Here is an 18,078-nt window from a genome sequence, read left to right as displayed (position 1 = left end):
AAACAAAAAGGTCCTACCATATAGCACAGGGAACTATATTCAATATCCTGTGATAAATCATAATGGAAAAGAATATGAAAAAGAATATATAACTGAGTCACTTTGCTGTACAGAGGAAATTAACACAACATTGTAAATCAACTATACTTCAGTAAAATCTAAAAAAAAAAAAATAGTAATAACTAATGAAATGTGCCTGGGTTTGCGAGTGTTTGTGTACATATTAACCAAGCATCATTTAAAACACTTTTTAAAACTTTTCAATCTTTGTTAGCTTTTATAGTATGTATATAATACATGTTCTTCATTTGAAAAGTTCTAACAGTATAGAAACTAAAGTAAAATGAGTTTCTTCCTTTCTCCCCTCTGCCAATCCCATTCCCTGGATAAATATTATTAGCTGTTTGGTGTATATTCATCCACATTTTTTCTGAACATATAAACTAACATATGCATGCACATACTTACACACATAGATTATGCATAAATATAATATTAAAATACTGCATACCATTGTGCAACTTGCTTTTCCATATAATACATCACAGACAAATTTTCATAATAGTGTGATTATATCACATTCTTTATAACAGCTATTTATCAATATATAATAATTTACTTCACCAGTCCCTATTAGTGATGTTTAAATTGCTTCTAGCTTTTCTATTTTTCTGCATCCAACTCTCTACAAGCATGTGTGATAGCCATCTCCACGTTCAAAGCCAAACTCCTGATCTTCTCCCCCATACCTGCTTATCTTAAAGTTTTCCATCTTAATTCACGGAACTCCATCCTTTGCGTTGCTTATGCCAAAACCCTTGGAATCATCTCAGGCTCCTTTCTCTTTCTCCACATCCATTATGTCAGCACCAGCTCGGCCTCCCAAGTCAGCTCCATGCTTCTGCCTTTACCTGACAGTCTGTTCTCAACCTGAGGGATCCTTTTCAAATGTGCGGCAGGTCAGGCCACGCTTCTGTGGATTCTTGTCTCACTTGCATGAAAGCCAAGGTCCTTACACTGGTGGACAAGGCCTTAAATGATCACCCCCACCACCTCCACCCCCCGCCGGCATTGTCTCCCCCGCCATACTCACCTATAGCTCTCCCACTTTGCTCATGCTGCCCCAGCCATACTCGCCTTCTCACTTGTCTTCAAACATGCCAGGTATGCTCCTCTCTCGGGGCCTTTGCACATGCTCTGCCTTCTGTCAGCAATGCTCTTCCCCCAGATATACACAAGCCTGCTTCCTAACACTTTCAAGTGTTCAATAGTCTCCTTCTCAGTGAGGCCTTCCTTGCCCAGGGTATTTATAAAGAACATTTCCCAGCCTTCTCTAGCCCTCTTCTCTGTAGTACTTATCACCATCTAATGTACTTTACAATAGAGGTTACTTTTTGTTTTGCTTATTATCTGTCTCTACCCCTGGAAGATAAGGAGGGCAGGAAATTTGTCTGTTTGGTTCTCTGTGGAATCCTCAGCATCTGGACGAGTGCCTGCCCCACAGTAGGCTGACAGTAGCTACTTGTTGAATGAACAGATGCTATGAACGTGTCAGCTGTGAACGTCCACATACATATTTATTTGCTCGCATGTGGGGCTGTCTCTTCAAGGTGAATTATTAGAAGTGGAATTGCTGAGCCAAAGGGCATGCTTATTTTAAATGTAATAGGTATTGTAAATTGCTTTCCATAAGGGTTGTACATTTGGTATACTATATGATTCTTCTTGTAAAAAAAAAACAAAAAAGATGTATTTTAAAATAGAACTTAACCTGGATGTAGGGGTGAGGTTACAAGTGAAAGGGACCTTTTAATTCAGGGATCCTTCATCTGGGGTCCATGAACGTAGACTTCTGATGGATATTCAGTGTCTTTTTGAACTGGAAACGTTGCCAACAAAGCACAGTCATTTTAACAGTATCTGGGACTTTGTCACTAACAGAAGTCACAGATGTTTTTGTATCATAGTATAAATGTTGTGGCTGTCTTGAATTTGTTCACCCTCTTCACTGCTTTGGAATCACAGTGAATCCTCCTTCCTTTGAATCCTCCCTTTCCTTTACCCACCACTAGTTATTTGTCTCGCCACTAGATCTTGTTATTTAATGTGTTAATAAAGAAGCACCTATAATACCTTATTGCTAATTTGTTTTTTTAATACTCATATCTATTTCAGTATAATTGGTTTCATTTTATGCATTTAAAATTAGAGTCTTTATCAAACTGCCACAAGGGTTCATGGTGCAAAAACAGTTAAGAGCTCTGTTCGTTGAAGGAGCTGCTGTTCATTTGAAGGAGTAAGTTAGTCATACAGATAATCATTAGGCATTTTATGAAATTAAAGTGCCACAAAATTTCAGTACCAGAATAGTAGATACACTAATATTCATGGCTATCGTGTCTTTCATTTGTTCATCCGATGCTTATTTATTAAGTGCTTCTATAGGCAGTGCTCTGTGTCAAGAGTTCTGCAAATCAAAGGTGAAGATCTGCTCCTTGCGTATGCTCACTGGGGAACGTTGAAAGTGACTAATCCAGTGATGCACATCAGAACCGTCTACCCAGAGCCTTTCCATCCTTGACTCACTCCCCTCCTCTACCCACCTCTGCATGTTGGAGAGCTCGGGTCTTTTTCCTGGTTTTCTTCTCTATCCACGTTTTTTCCCTACGTGATCTTATGCAGAGTTACAACACCTAAATGCTGGTGATTTCCAAAGTTACACCTTCGGACCAGATCTTGCCCTAAGGTCCAGGCTCATCCATACTTACCACTTCTACTTGGGTGACTCATGGCATCCCAGACTTCACATAATCAAACATATTTCTCCCTACTACTTCAGTAAGTGGCATCACTATCCATCCATTGACTCAAGCTAAAAATTGCCCAAGGGTCTTCCTTGAATGCCACCTTCCCTTTACTTGCCTCCCTTTATCCCACATCCCTAATGCAATTCATCAGCAAATAATGTTGGTTCTCTATTCATAATACCTTATTACAGTGCTATTCAAAGTGTGGTCAGCAGATCAGTGCTGGTCCGTGATGAGTTAGGTATAGACATTGAGAGTAAGCATTAGAAGCTTTTACAGCAGTTTGAAATTGTCATGAGGCGACATTCACAATGGCAGATTCATCTCGTTGAACAGGGTATAGGCCTCTTCAGTTCTGGCAAGCTCAAATGGTGAGTCATGTGGCGCAAGTTGTGTAATAAATAATCCCGTGCAATAGGACCATATTACAGTATGTGATAGTTTATGATTGGTTTATCAGCTGTATTCTCAAAGTGTATAAAAACCTGTGAAGATGTAAGCATTTCTTGTTATAGCTTATATTTACAAGTTTTCATTTTTAATCAAAAATTTTCATTTTATTGTTTAACATTATTAGTTAATTAAGGAAATAAAATTTATGTTGATTATTTTCACCCTCAAGTTACAGAAGTTAAAACAAGCCTCACTGGAGTTTTTTGTTAGCTTGTTGGCAAGGAAACACTTGTCTTTTCTGAATGTGGCAAGAGTATAAACCAAATGGTGAAGGTGGAAGTGATTCTGAAGAAACAAAGGCCCAAGAGTACATATTTGTTTTCCTCAAAACTGTGATCCTTCACATACTGAGTTCAGTTTATAGCTGTCATTGATGTTGACATCCTAAAAGCATAATGTTTAGTGATTTGTAGAGACATACTGGCTATGAAGCAATGGAACCATCAAAACATATAGGGTAGTAGAATCCACGATGACACACAAAAAAAGTATTCTTTAATGGCATCCAAAAAAAAATAATTAAGTTCAAAGCCACGAGAATTTTTTGAAAGAAAGAATAGAGGATTAAAAAGCTGATTGAAACAGATATTCAGTATTTCTCTTATAAACATGAGGGTTCTACAGGCTTCTTAGTAAGTAGTGTTTCAGCTCGCCAAGACTAAAATCCATATACAGTTGGTGAGACATTGGTGAAGGATTGTATCAAAGGTATTTGCTCAGAAATGTTGGGTGAATCCGCGCACAGAAGGTAGCTCAAGTATACTTCCAGGGCCCCCGCAGCTCAGCCTATTCTGGAACCGGCCAGTGGTGTGGAGGACTAACTCATAGAGCAACTGAAGCCAGCAACATGTTTTTTCATTGTAGTGCAATCATTTCACTCATATTCCTATTTATGTGCAATTTGAACATGTTGGTGATACGAAGGAAGAATTTCTTTTTTCAGTTTTGTCGCTGACAAACAACTAAGTCTGAACTGTGTAGATGAAGGATTAGTTGTCAACAAACATGGATTGGAGTTTACATTTTGTGTAGAAGCGTGTTCCGATGGTGCAGAAAGCATCCTGAAGACATCGCCCTGATTTAGGGGCTGCACCAGAATGTAAATCAGCGGGCTGTCTCTCTCATGAGGAAGTCCTGCTATGAAAAGAAATGTTGGTGGAACTAAACTGTGGGCTTAGTGCCGTCCTAAAAATCATGAATTAGGTAAAGGCTGGTGTGTTAAATTCTGGATTATTCTCTTGTGTTACGTGATACTGTGTAGGCAGATCATGAACAGCTATTACCACATGCTGAGGTGTGATGATAATCAAGAGGACAAGTGTTCGAGAATGTTCAATTTATAGAACAACTCTAAACGTTTCTGTAAAATCAGAAGACAGTTTGATCCCGGCTTGTTGAAGATATGAATTGGACAAGCAGGATTGCGTATGTATCTAATACCTTCATTATTTTTAATGATCTCAGTATTTCCATGCAAAGAAGAAATGCAACATGTTTTTCAGTGGCTGATAAAAAAAAGAAAGGAGCTTGGAAGAACAGAGTTTCTACAGATTATTATGACACACGTTCCATAAATTAACAATTATCAATGATGCAGGTGATCTTTATACTGCACATCTGTGAAAAGCTATCACAAAACACCTTAAAATTTGATAAGGCATTTTGAATTTTATTTTCCATCAAAAGAAGATCTACGCCTAAAAAATTCATGGATCCAGAATCCATTTCTTTCATCAAAAGATAACTTAAATTTAACCATAACTTACAAGATACATTGCTGGAACTGACTTCTTTTGAAGGATTTAAAGGACTCTGAAAACACAGTAGTACTTTCTCCATTTTAGATAAAATTTTAAAGTGAACAAACTGAGCTTGCTGAAATTGCTCTAAAACCTCTTCTTCTATTCCATTCTGTGAGACTGGTTTCTTTCCTCTTATTATTATTAACATAAAACATAGAAATAGTTTAGATGTACCCTTATCAACTACAAGTAGCCTTGTTGGCAAAACCACCTAGATTAGAGAAATTATCAATCAAGAAGCAAGTCAATTTGTCACATTAAAAATTTTAAGCATTTATATACACTGTGTTCATTCAAAGTGTGCCTATAGACATTTAATATGGGGATTCATTTTTTTCCCTCAAAATGAAAAAAAAAGTTACAAGTGTAATAGTGAGCCTATACTGCATATTAGTTGCCTACATACATACTTTCAATGAACAAACAACATGTACAATTTTCATACGTTTTTCCTTATGTATACTTTGGTAATATTTATTGCAGTATAATTTCCTGTTGGTTGAACTAATAATACAGAATTGCAGCTTTTATCTTGTAAGTCTTTTTATTTCATTTTTCTAGTAATTCATTTTTATTAAGTTTTACAAAGTAGCAGTTTGCAACAGACTGGAAAAATTTTTTCAATTGGTCCTTTACCAAAGAGAATTTAAGCAGCACTGCCTTAGGGGACTTAATAGAAAATGAGGCTTTTCTTCAAAACATACCCTCTGAAAAGAATTAGTTCTCTTACGAAGTCTTTCAAACTATCAGACATGTTCTCAGTTACTTTATTTTGAACAAGAAAAGAGTGTTGAGCCTGAAGCAGCCTCAGTCAGTGTGAGTTTTTGATGCTTACAGAGGTTACCTGATGAAATTGGCAAATAAAGGAGGAAGGAAATGTCACACAGATCCAGTTCTTCTGCCTGATGTTATAAACTCATAACTGCAAATATTGGCTGTCATTGTAAACAAGCCTTTAAAGATCACTTTAAAAGCAATCCCGTAAGTGGTTACATATTAGAGATCACAAATATAAATCTCAGATTGAATGAAAAAGAAACCCAAAACATACATGTTATAATGTTATGCAAATAGCTACCAAGTGGCTTTAGGTAAAAATTTCTAGTGTCAGTACCAAGCATGGAATTTACAAAGTCCTGTATTCCAGACAACTTTAACAGATGTGAAAATGACATGCTCTGGAAAATAGAGTTAATGTCTCTAAAAGTGGCTCTGGTGATAATGAAAACATTGATATGAAGGCACATGTCAAGAATGAATAAAATTGTTTCATGAAACGTGATCATGGAAAAAGCAGCGTGTGTTGGTTATTAAGCTCTTGTCTCTCAGCCCCAAACCCACCCTTCTCTACTCTGCATGGTGAGGCTGGGATAAGACTCTGAAAGCCGCATTTCTCCTTTACCAGCTGCCTCTCAGCAGGTTCCATCTTCCCAACGTGCAGAGGATGCCTGACGGCTGGAGAAGGGAGCAGCAGTGGCTCTTTCCTCCCTGTCTCCTCTCGGTTCCCGGAAGGGTCACTTCATTCCAGCACCTGCTGTTGGTTCTAGTTTCCCACTGTTTCTCACCCTGGACCCCTCAGAGACATCAGCCACAGCTCCCAGAGGGTGGGCTCCAGCTTCCCGGGACCCTCCACCAGCCTTCTAGGTCGTAACCTCAGCCTCTTCCCTCTGTGTCTTCAGCCCCGACAATGGCAGAGGCTTCATATACTCATAGTTATGACTTTTTTTTTCTTTTTAATAACTGCAGTGTTTCCCTTTTGCCTTGTAGTCCTCCAATACCTGTCTAACTATTTCTTAGGTTAAAATCTCTCTTTTAAAATAACTGTTGTATTTCTGGACTGGACTTCCTGACTGGATCCCAGCTGATGTACTGGCAGTGGCCCCAGCTGGTATGGCAGTGGTTTGGTTGTGTCCAGCCCTGAATGCAGTGCCGAGCAGCTTGCCGGTGGGAAGTGGAGTGGTAGTAATCCACGTCATGCAGTGGCATCGTGATTAATCAGATCACCCCCAGGGGTTGATGGTAATGGAGTGCCCACTGAAGCAAGAAACTTGAGGCTGCTGCGTGTACCCATCATTGCAGTAATGATGACAACTAAGAGTGGGGAATGGGGTGGCTATTTCTACCTGGATGTGTATTTGTAGGAAAAAAAAAAAAAAGACAAGCTCGCGTCTTTAAACACTGAGGTCAAGTCATAGATGGCAAATCTCAAATGATCCCACCTCTCTCCATCTGCACTGCACCATCCTGCCTCACACCATCCTCATTTCTCCCCTGAAGTTTGCAATAGCGTCCGGCTTCCAGCCCTTCTTTCTGACAATCCATTTTCTATATGGTGACACAAGTGCCTTAAAACCAGCTCCTCTGCTTAAAACCTCCAGTGACATCCTACTGCACTTAAAATCTAACCTCTTCAACCTCATCTCAAACCGCTTTCTTCTTCTCAGTTGTTCTCGTCTTTCTAGCTCTTTCCGGCTGTGGGACTCCCACCTTTACAGTTCTCTCTCATTGGAATTCACTTCCCCAAGCTCTCGTATGTGACTGCTTCCCTTCAACCCTTTCCCCTTGTAAATATGTCATCACGGGTTCATTTCTTTCATAGCACTTACCACAATCTTTGTAGATCTTTTTTATTTCCTTGTTCATCTCTCCCCTACCAAACTGCACTCCATTAGGGCAGAGACCTGTCTGTCTGATTGGCTACTGTATTCCCAGGACGCTGCTCCAATGCCTACCACATAGTAGATGGTCAATACATATTTGTTGATTGAATGATCCTGAGAAATAATTTTTCCTCAATTAATTTATAATTTTAGTTATGAAGCATTTCAAGCATGCAGAAGATATCATAACACCCAGGTGCCTACCAACCAAATTTAACAGATTTTGACATTTTGCCATATTTGCTTCTGATTTTGTTTTCTTCTCTCTCGTTCTCTTTTTTAAAAGAAATGTTAAATGTAAAAGAAATGTGTCCATTTCATCTAAGTTCAAAATTATTAGCACAAATTATGCACGGTATTCTCTTAACAATATTTTTAATGGCTGTAAGATCTGCCTCACCTTCAATCCAGATATAGGTAATTTGTGAGGTTTTTTCCCTTTCATCAGTCTAGCTAGAGGTTTATTAATTTTACTGATCTTTTTAAAGAACCATCTTTGGTGTCATTTATTTTCTGTATTATTCTTCCATTTTCTAGCTCATTGATTTTTGCTGCTGTTATATTATTATTTCTTTCTACTTATTTTGGTTTACTTGATCTTTTTATGGCTTCTTCAAGTAGATGTTTCCATCGTTGATTTTAGTCGTTTTTTCTTTTCCAATGTAAACATCTAAAACTTTATATTTCCATCTAAGCAGTGCTTTAACTGCATTCCACAAATTTTGTGTTTTCATTATCATCCAGTTCAAAATAGTTTCTAATTCTCTCTGTGTTTTCTTCTGTGAACCATGGGTTGTTAAGAAATATGTTGCTTCATTTCCAAATATTTAGATATTTTCCAGATTTTTTGGTTACTGATTTTTTTATTTAATTCTGTTCCCTTCAGCTCCTTAAATTTATTGTAACTTTTTTTATGTCTCAGCATCTGTCTTGGTGAATGTTCCATTAGAAATGGAGTGGGATGAATATCTTTTAGATGTCAATATTTACTACCAGAGGAGTGTTAAAATAATCAGCTATAATAGATTTGTCTGGTTCTTCTTTGAGTTCTCTCAGTTTTTTGCTTCATGTGTTTTTAAGCTCTTTTATTAGGTATATATACATCTAGGATTATGTCTTCTTGATTAATTGATTGACTCTTATTATTATGAAATATCTCTTTTTCTCTGATAGTATTCTTTGTTCTGAAGTGATATTGATATAGCCGTTCCTCTTTTGTTATCTTTTTTTATTCTTTTACTATTAATTTATCTATGTCTTTATGATTAAAGTGGATTTCCTAAGGATGGCATACAGTTGAGTTGCTTTTTTATTCATTCTGACAATCTCTTCTTTTTAATTAGAGTGTTTATCCTATTTACAGTTAATGTAATTATCAATATGGTGGGGTTTAAGCCTGCCATCTTCATATTTATTTTCTGTTTCTTCTATTTGTCCTTCTTTTTCCCTTCCTTTCTTACCTTTATTTCCAGGACTCTTCTTTCCTTTGTGTAGATCCAATTTTCCATTCTTTATAATTTTTTTATAAGCCTAAAGAACTTCCTTAAAATTTCTAGTCTACTGGTGACAAATTTTCTCAGTTTCTGTTTGTCTGAAAACGTTTTATTTTACTTTCATTTTTGAAGGATATTTTCTTTCAGCACTTTAAAGTTGTCATTCTAACTGGTTTCCATTATTTCTGATGACAAGTCAGTGGTAATTTTTATACATTTTTTTCTCTGAACATATGTGTCGTTTTCTCTGGCTGCTTTTAAGATTTTGTTTTGTTTGTTTTCAGCAATTTGCTTATGATGTTCCTTTTTATAGTGTTCTTTATTTATCCTGCTTAGAGTTTGTTGAGTTTGGATCAGGAGTATTCTAGTGTTCACCAAGTTTGGACAATGTTTGGCCATCATTCCTTCAAATGTTTTTTCTTCTTCCCTGATATTCTGGTACTCCAATTACATGTAAATTAGACCACTTTGTATTACCGCACAAGTCACTGATGTTCTTTCCATTTCACTCTCAGCCTTTTTTTTCTCAGATTCAATTTGGAAAGTTTCTATTTCCATTTTGTTAACTTCACAAACAATTTTTTTCTGTAATGTCTAATATGATGTTGATCTCATCCCATGAATTATTTGCTTCAGATATTATACTTATAGTCTCTAGAAGTTCCACTTGGTTCTCTTTTATGTTTTTCATTTCTCTCTTCATTATGTTTATCTTTTCTTTGATCCTGGAGCATACTTATAATTAGAAGTCCTTGTCTACCAATTCTGTCATCTTTGTTGTTTTTGGTTCTGTTTCTTTTGACTGATTTTTCTCCTGTTTATGGGTCACATTTTCTTACTTCTTAGCATGTATAACAATGTTTTTATTGGATTCTAGACTTTATTTTATTAATCTTCTATTGCTCTGTGACAGATTATCAGAAATTTAACAGCTTACAGCAGCCTCTGGTTTCATCTCACAGTTCTGCAGGTTATAAGTCAGATGTGCTCACTTGAGTTCTCTGCCTAGGGTCAAGGTATTGGCTGGGCTGAGATTTTTTTGTTTTTTGTTTTTTTAAATTTATTTGGTTGCACCAGGTCTTAGTCGTGGCTGGTGGGCTCCTTAGTTGTGGCAGGCGAGCTCCTTAGTTGTGGCTCACTGGCTCCTTAGTTGTGGCTCACCAGCTCCTTGGTTGTGGCATGCAAACTCTGGGCTGAGCTCTTATGTGGAAGTTCATAGGAAGAATCTGCTTTCAAGCCTATCCAGGTTGTTGGAAGCTTCCTTGTGGCTGTGGGTCAGAGGCCCTCGTTTTCTTGCTCGCTGTCAGCCAGTCTACTCTGTGCTCTTAGCAGATGCCTGCATTCCTTCTCATGTGGTCCTCTCCATCTTCAAAGCAGCAGTGGTGTGTCACATCCTTCTTAACTCTTTGAGTCTCTCTGATCTCTTTTGCTTCCAACTGGAGAAAGTTTTCTGCTTTTAAGGGCTCATGTGATTAGATTACGCCCACCTGGATTATTGTACCTGGATTATTTAACAATCGTGGAAATGATCTCTCATAACATTCACAGGTTCTGAGGACTCGGGGGTATGGAATCTTGGGGGCCATTCCTAGAACTTCTGCCTACCACAATTATGAATGTTCTGATGTTGAGAGTTGAGATTTTGATGTCTTCTTTTGAGTATTGAGATTAGTTCTGACAGGTTTTAAATTTACTTGCTAATGGGCTTGATTTTCAAGCCTTGTTTATAAGCTTTGTTTGTACAGTTGACTCTTGAACAATGCAGAGGTTCAGGGCACTGATCCCCTTGTAGTCAAAAATCCATGTACTGCTATCTCTGCCTCAAAACACAAAGGAATTGAAAGATGACTCACCCAAGGTCAGGAAGCTAAAACTGTTAGGACGGAATCAGGTCTCAAACCCTAGTTCTTTTGATTCCACATATTGTGATCTCTAATCAAACACAAACTTTTCCCCACACTTGATTAAAGATCTGTGAAATGAAAATACAGGTATTATATTTATTGAAAAAAATCCATGTATAGGTGGACCCACGCAGTTCAAACCCGTGTTGTTCAAGGGTGAACTGTATAGTTTTAGAGTACCCTTTACAGCTAATTTAGCCCCACTCCAGAGGTGTGGCCTTTCCGGTGTCTACTCAATAGCCAAGGTGTACAATGCTGTTTCTCCAGTCTCACTAGGGGGAACCTCAACAGGTACAAGCCCTGCATGAGATCAGTGGTTGTTCAGCTGGCTCATCCCTGGCAATTCCTTCCCCAGGTTTTCTGCATTCTCACCCCTGCGTGTCCTCAGGGAATCCCATGCAGATTTCTGGAGCTCTTTCTCTGCATGGCTCCTTCCCCATGGCACTCCACACCACAAATTCCAGACCCTCAGCCACTCCCAACCCAGGTACACCAAAGGTTAGGGGGAGGGAGCAGTCCAACCCAGGTGCTGGGAATTTGGAGGTATGTAGTTGGAAGAGAATTTTAAAATAATTATAAAAATGACTAAAAGTCTATCTTGTATTTATCATCATGTCTCTACAACTCTGACTAATCAGGTGATAAAATACTTGGGATGGGGTGGGAAACGGGACTTTTGTTGGCCTACGTTCTAAACAATTGCTGAGGTTACTTTTGAGTTTTAATAATACACGTGTAAACTTTAAATTGCACATTATTATATTTTTCTTTTATTAAACAGCTAAATGTGCTTATTTTGAGAGTACATTTCTAGCAGTAGCAGTTCAGAATCATTTGGACTGGCTTCAAATATAGTTTGTGTTTCCATCTTCTGTGGTATAAGAAACTCCCATGTTTAGAGAATAGATTTGGTATAAACAACGATAACACAGTTGTTGTGAAGATAAAGAAATAATGTGAGTTATTTAAAGTCTCATTGTATGTGACCACTTAAGAGTTTTACTTTGTGTTTACAATGTAAAATAGTGAAACCAAGTGGGAAATGTGAGGCATCATATTTATGTTTGTTAAGTGTAAGGTTTAGTTAACACCTGAACTATTTTACAGATTTCAATAAAATTTTGTAAAATGATGTTTATTCCCTTTTTGCATCGTTAATGGTTTGTTTTAAAACCAGAGAATAAATCAAGAACATAGTGATTATTGCTGATTATTACATGATTATTGCTGAAAATAATTTTGTCATACAGAGAAGAGAGGTGTTTAAGAAATGATAGGCTCCTGGTGTCAAATATGTTAGGTGCTCTGTGCCCCAGACTCTGACCTCTGTCTCCTCAGCTCAGTAAGACCGCCATCCCCTGCTTGAGTTTCCCTTCCCTTTACCTCAGTTCGGATGGTACCTCTAGGCAGAAAGCCAGGATAATTATAGGGCTCTCTTCACTTGTTTTTCTTCTCAGGAATCATATAAGCCCTGCTCTCTGCTGTCCAATCTCTGAAAGCCACTTTAAAAAATATATCTTTCGGGATTTCCCTGGCGGTCCAGCGGTTAAAACTTCGCCTTCCATTGCAGGGAGTGCAGGTTTGATCCCTGGTCGGGGAGCTAAGATCCCACATGCCTCGTGGCCAAAAAGCCAAAACATAAAACAGAAGCAATATTGTAACAAATTCAATTCAATAAAGACTTAAAAAATGGTCCACATCAAAAAACAAATTTAAAAAAAATATCTCTATATATCTTTCATTGTTTATGGGAGAAGGGCTACTCTGGTACTCTCCAAGTTTGATTTAATTATTTGTGTATATTTCTATTTCCTGGGTTAGCCTACGAGTTCCATAAGTGTAGGAGCCATATGGTATTAGAGTTCTCCAGAGAAACAGAAACAATAAGACATACATATATAGAGAGAGAGATTTATTTTAAGGAATTGGCTCACAAGATTGTGAGCGGGCAAGTCTGAAGTCCACAGGGAAAGCTGCAGACTGCAGACTCAGCTGAGGTTTCTTTTCTTTTCTTTTTTTGAAATTTTATTTATTTATTTATTTTTGGGGCCACACCACACGGCACGTGGGATCATAGTTCCTTGACCAGGGATGGAACCCACACCCCCTGCAGTGGAAGCTCAGAGTCTTAACCACTGGAGCGCCAGGGAAGTCCCTCAGCCAAGGTTTCTATATTGCATTCTGGAGGCAGAATCACTTCTTCTTTGGGAAACATCACTCTTTGCTTGTAAGACCTTGAACGAATTGGATGAGGCCCACCCACGTGGGGGGTTATCTGCCAGACTCAAAGTCTACTGATTTAAAGGTTAATCACATCTAAAAAATTAACCTTCCCAGCAACATCTAGACTGGTGTTTGACCAAACAAGTAGGCACCATAGCCTACCCAAGGTGACACAAAAAATTAACCACCACACAAATATTATTCATTTTTATACCCCCAGGGCCTAGGGTGGTACATAGGAATTAAGGACTAACAAATAAGAGTCTGGGAATAAGGAAATAATTTTGGAAATAAGGCTGGAAGTAGAGGTTGCAGTAGCTCATGAGAGACTTAATGTTAAGGAGTTAACCATATTGTGTGGGCAGAGTGGGAGTCTTCTGTTTTTATGAGGGAAATTGGTGATGTAGTCTGTCTTGATGGCAGCATAGAAACTGAGGTTTAATGTGCAGAATCGTGATGATACCTGGGGGAAGAATGGCAAGGACTTGAGGAAAGCAGTGTCCTGGGGATGGAAAGATCATGGCGGTAGTGGGACCAGTGGGAATGTAGCAGAGTGCCTGTAAGGAGAGAGGAAAGAGGCAAATAATTAATATTTTGTTGGAGAATCAGCATTGAAATTTCACTTAGTTTCTTTGTCTCCTTACCGCAGAACTCCCTGAATACTTTAGAGAGAGCTTTAGAAAGATGTTAACAAAACTCTAAAATACAAACATACTATTCTTTTTTAAAAAAGAAAGAAACTTACTTCAACAACTCTACATTTATACCTATAATGTATTACTCTGCAATAACAGCTGTTAAGTTTCTCTATGGCCTCTTTCAGTCTTCAGCCATATGTAATCACAGGGTTTTGTATAGTTGTAGTAATGTTGTGTATATCATTTCATATTCTACTATGAGAAAATATTAGTTTATATCTACATGGCATCACATATATTATTTAATAAAAGAAAAGCTTTATGGTACATTGATGAGCTGCAATTTACTGAGCTATATTCCTTTTGTGGGACACTTGGATTTCCTACTGGGTTTTTGCCATTGTAAAAGATGATGGTATAGATGATTTTCTACCTAAAGCATTTTTCAACATCTATACTGCAGTATAATTGACATGCAATAAACTGTACATATTTAAAGTATACAGTTTAATAGTTTTTGAGATGTGTATACTCTTGAATTATCACCACAGTCAAGATAATGAAGATATTTATCACCATCAAAAGTTTCCTTGTAACCCTTTGCAATCCCACTGTCCTACCCCGTCCCATCTTCCTGCTTCCTCTTTACAGGCAACTACTGAACTCTTTTCTTTTCTTTTTTTTTTAAATTTTATTATTTATTTATTTATTTATTTTTGGCTGCGTTGGGTCTTCATTACTGCACGCAGGCTTTCTCTAGTTGCGGCGAGTGGGGGCTACTCTTCGTTGCAGTGCGCGGGCTTCTCATTGCGGTGGCTTCTCTTGTTGTGGAGCACGGGCTCTAGGCACACAGGCTTCAGTAGTTGTGGTGCGTGGGCTTCAGTAGTTGTGGCTCGCAGGCTCTAGTGCTCAGGCTCAGTAGTTGTGGCGCACGGGCTTAGTTGCTCCGTGGCATGTGTGATCTTCCTGGACCAGGGTTCAAACCTGTGTCCCCTGCATTGGCAGGAGGATTCTTAACCACTGCGCCACCAGGGAAGCCCTGAACTCTTTTCTGACACTACAAATTAGTTCCCATTTTTAGAATATTATATAAATGGAATCACACAATATATACTCTTTTTTTGGTCTGGCTTCTTTTACTCAGTCTAATTACTTTGAGATTTATTCATGATATAGGGTGTATCAGTAGTTTATCCGTTTTTAATTGCTGAGTAGTGTTTCATTTTATTGATGTGCAACAGTTGACTTATCCATTCACACGTCGATGGACATTTGGGTTGTTCAGGTTTTGGCTGTTGCTAACAAAGCTGCTCTGCACATTCAGGTACAAGTCTTTGAATGGATATGTGCTTTTTCTTTTGGGTAAACACCTAGGAGTAGAATGAATGACTAGATTATATGGTAGGTGTAGGTTTAATTTTTTAAGAAACTGCCCAACTTTTCCAAAGTATTTTCATTCCCACCAGCAGTGAGTGAGAATTCCAGTTGCTCTACATCTTCATCAGCACTTGGTCTTTGTAAATTGAGCCATTCTTTAAGGTATGCAGTGGTTATCTCATTGTGGTTTCCAGTCATATTTTCCTGATGACCAGTGATATTGAAAATCTTTTCATGTGCTTATTTTTCATCTCTGTATCTTCTTTACTGAAGTGTCTGTTCAAGTGTTTTGCCCATTTTTTATTATGTTGTTTACTTTCTTATTATTGAGTTTTGAGAATTCTTTATGTGTTGTTTTATCAGGTATATGCTTTGCAACAGTTTTCTTCTAGTCTGTGGCTTGTCTTTTAGTCTCTTAACAGTGTCTTTTGAAGAGTAGAAGTTTTTAAAATGTGTTTTCTTTGGATAAATTTTCAGAAATAGGATTAAAAGGTCAAAAACATCTTCTGTGTGTGTGTGTGGTTCTAGGTACCTCTTGTCAGACCACTTTGGGAAAAGTATGAAACACTGTTGTTGAATAATAGTATGTTCCCTGGGGGCTTGCCAACTCTGGTCTTTATCAGTTGTATTTGTTTGCTATTTTGGTAAGTATAAAGTGTTACATCACAGTTTTATTGCACTCCACTCACCTGGCAAGTTGAACATTTACTTAAATTTGGTATAGTTAAAATTTTTTCTTTTGTAACTTTTGGCCATTTATAACTGGAAAATTTGAGTTATTCTTACAGATTTGTAGGGGCTTCCCTCATAATTTAGATGTGTAAACACGTGCAATATTTATGACAAATGTTTTCGTATCAATATTTACCTTTTATCTTAGTTTTACCTCCCCACCCCAGCTGCCACTTATTTATAATTTCTCCTATTTCTTAAATAGCAAATCTAAATGGCCACTTGGGATAAACAGATTATTCTGTTTTGTTCTAAATTTGGGAAATTGCATGTTAAATTTTTCTTTACTATAATTTTATTATGGTTTGTAATATGTAGTAAGAGTCTAAGTTTATATACCTTAATATTATTAAGGAATAACCTCAGAAGTTCTCTTTTCTGTTGCACTCAGATTGTCATATATTAAATTCCCATATAACTTATGCCCTATACCTAAATTCTTTACTTTGTTCCATAGATTTCTGAAGTCAGCAGCATACTTTCAATGTGGGTTGCTTTATGACATAATCTGGTATTTTCTAAGACAAGTTCCCCTTTATTGTCCAAATTAATCTCTGAGATGATTTTTAGAATTTTTTATATAACAAATTATCCTACTGTTATTTGAAAATGTATTAAATATATAAATTAACTTGAAGTATTGCCACGTTTACAGATTTTTGTTTATTTTTTCTTCTACAAAATGTTTGTAATTTTATTTGTATTGGACTGATATATCCCACCTTAGGTTAGTTACCTCAATAAATGTACATTAAGTACGGATATATTTTGTCCTTGTTGTAAGAGAAATCTGTTTTCAAAACAAAAATATTAATCATTGTTACCATTAAAAAAGAATGCTATTGTTATTGGCATATGTTTTATGTGACAAATTATTTTATTTGAATTATTTTATTTCTAAAATTCTTAGTAGATTCCTTTGAGTTTGCTGGGTTATATAATCATGACTTCAGCAATTAGTGATGTTCCTTTCCTATTAATTTTTCTTACTTGTTTTTCCTGCCTTATCACCATGGCAAGACCTTCTAATAATTTATTAAATAACATGTACAATGAAGAGTATCTTTGTTTTGACTTTGCTTTTAGGAAACATGCTACTAATATCTGTATATCCACTAAGAACAATATCATTAAGGCTTTTGTTTAGTTTTCACAAATTCAAAATCAAGCGTGTATGTTATATTTTACAGAATTCCCCTTGAAGCCTTCTAATATACAACTAATTATGCATGCCAGCAAAGTATGTGAAGGGTAAATTAACTATATTATAAAAAGAATGTATTTCTTTTTGGTTACTTTCCATTTTGCTTCACAAATTTTTCATCTTTTACTCTGAATTTTGAGAGGCTTTAGCATTCATTCATCTTGTTGCTCAGACTCCTGTAGACTTCACGTTCTCTCTGGTCTCAGCTCTGTCTCTAACCTGTTCCTTCAACTTTCCCCTTGATTTTAATTTTTCCAGTTAGACGCTCTATCAAATCAGTCAAAACTCTAATCTTCACGATGCTCCAGGAGCACTCACTGTCCTCTAATAGTATATCTCCTCACCATTGCTCAAAACTCAAGTTTACAGCTATCTATGTAGCATTAATTAAAAAGTATTTTATAATGAAATTCCTCTAATTTTGATGCCAGTGCTTCTCTTAAACTCAGATTTTGCCAAGGGCTCTTAAGTACAACCCAGCATCTGTGGGAGAAAAACCTAATTAAGAACTTTAATGGAAAATTTTCAAATGTACACTCACTGCATAATTTTTTTTTTTTAATTAATTTTTTTTTTATTTTTGGCTGTGTTGGGTCTTCGTTTCTGTGTGAGGGCTTTCTCTAGTTGCGGCAAGCGGGGGCCACTCTTCATCGCGGTGCGCGGGCCTCTCACTATCGCGGCCTCTCTTGTTATGGAGCACGGGCTCCAGACGCGCAGGCTCAGTAATTGTGGCTCACGGGCCCAGTTGCTCCGCAGCATGTGGGATCTTCCCAGACCAGGGCTCG

General features: G+C 37.3%; 1 protein-coding gene across 12 annotated transcripts in view; it reads left to right on the top strand.

The window, feature by feature from the left end:
* EFCAB11 (EF-hand calcium binding domain 11) overlaps nucleotides 1-18,078 on the top strand; it is a 180,261-nt gene that overhangs the window by 105,337 nt on the left and 56,846 nt on the right. Inside the window, exon 6 of one of the 12 annotated variants that reach the window (XM_036841341.1) lies at nucleotides 11,475-11,637. The exons of the other annotated variants lie outside the window; for them this stretch is intronic. Within the exon in view, the coding sequence (XP_036697236.1) occupies nucleotides 11,475-11,622 (148 nt within the window). The 3' untranslated portion in view covers nucleotides 11,623-11,637. Of the gene's footprint in view, nucleotides 1-11,474; nucleotides 11,638-18,078 lie in introns of those variants that run through there. 12 annotated transcript variants of the gene reach the window in all.

This window comes from Balaenoptera musculus, chromosome 2 (assembly GCF_009873245.2).
Source record: "Balaenoptera musculus isolate JJ_BM4_2016_0621 chromosome 2, mBalMus1.pri.v3, whole genome shotgun sequence".
Lineage (NCBI taxonomy): Eukaryota > Metazoa > Chordata > Mammalia > Artiodactyla > Balaenopteridae > Balaenoptera > Balaenoptera musculus.
This window is presented reverse-complemented; position numbering and strand designations above follow the sequence as displayed.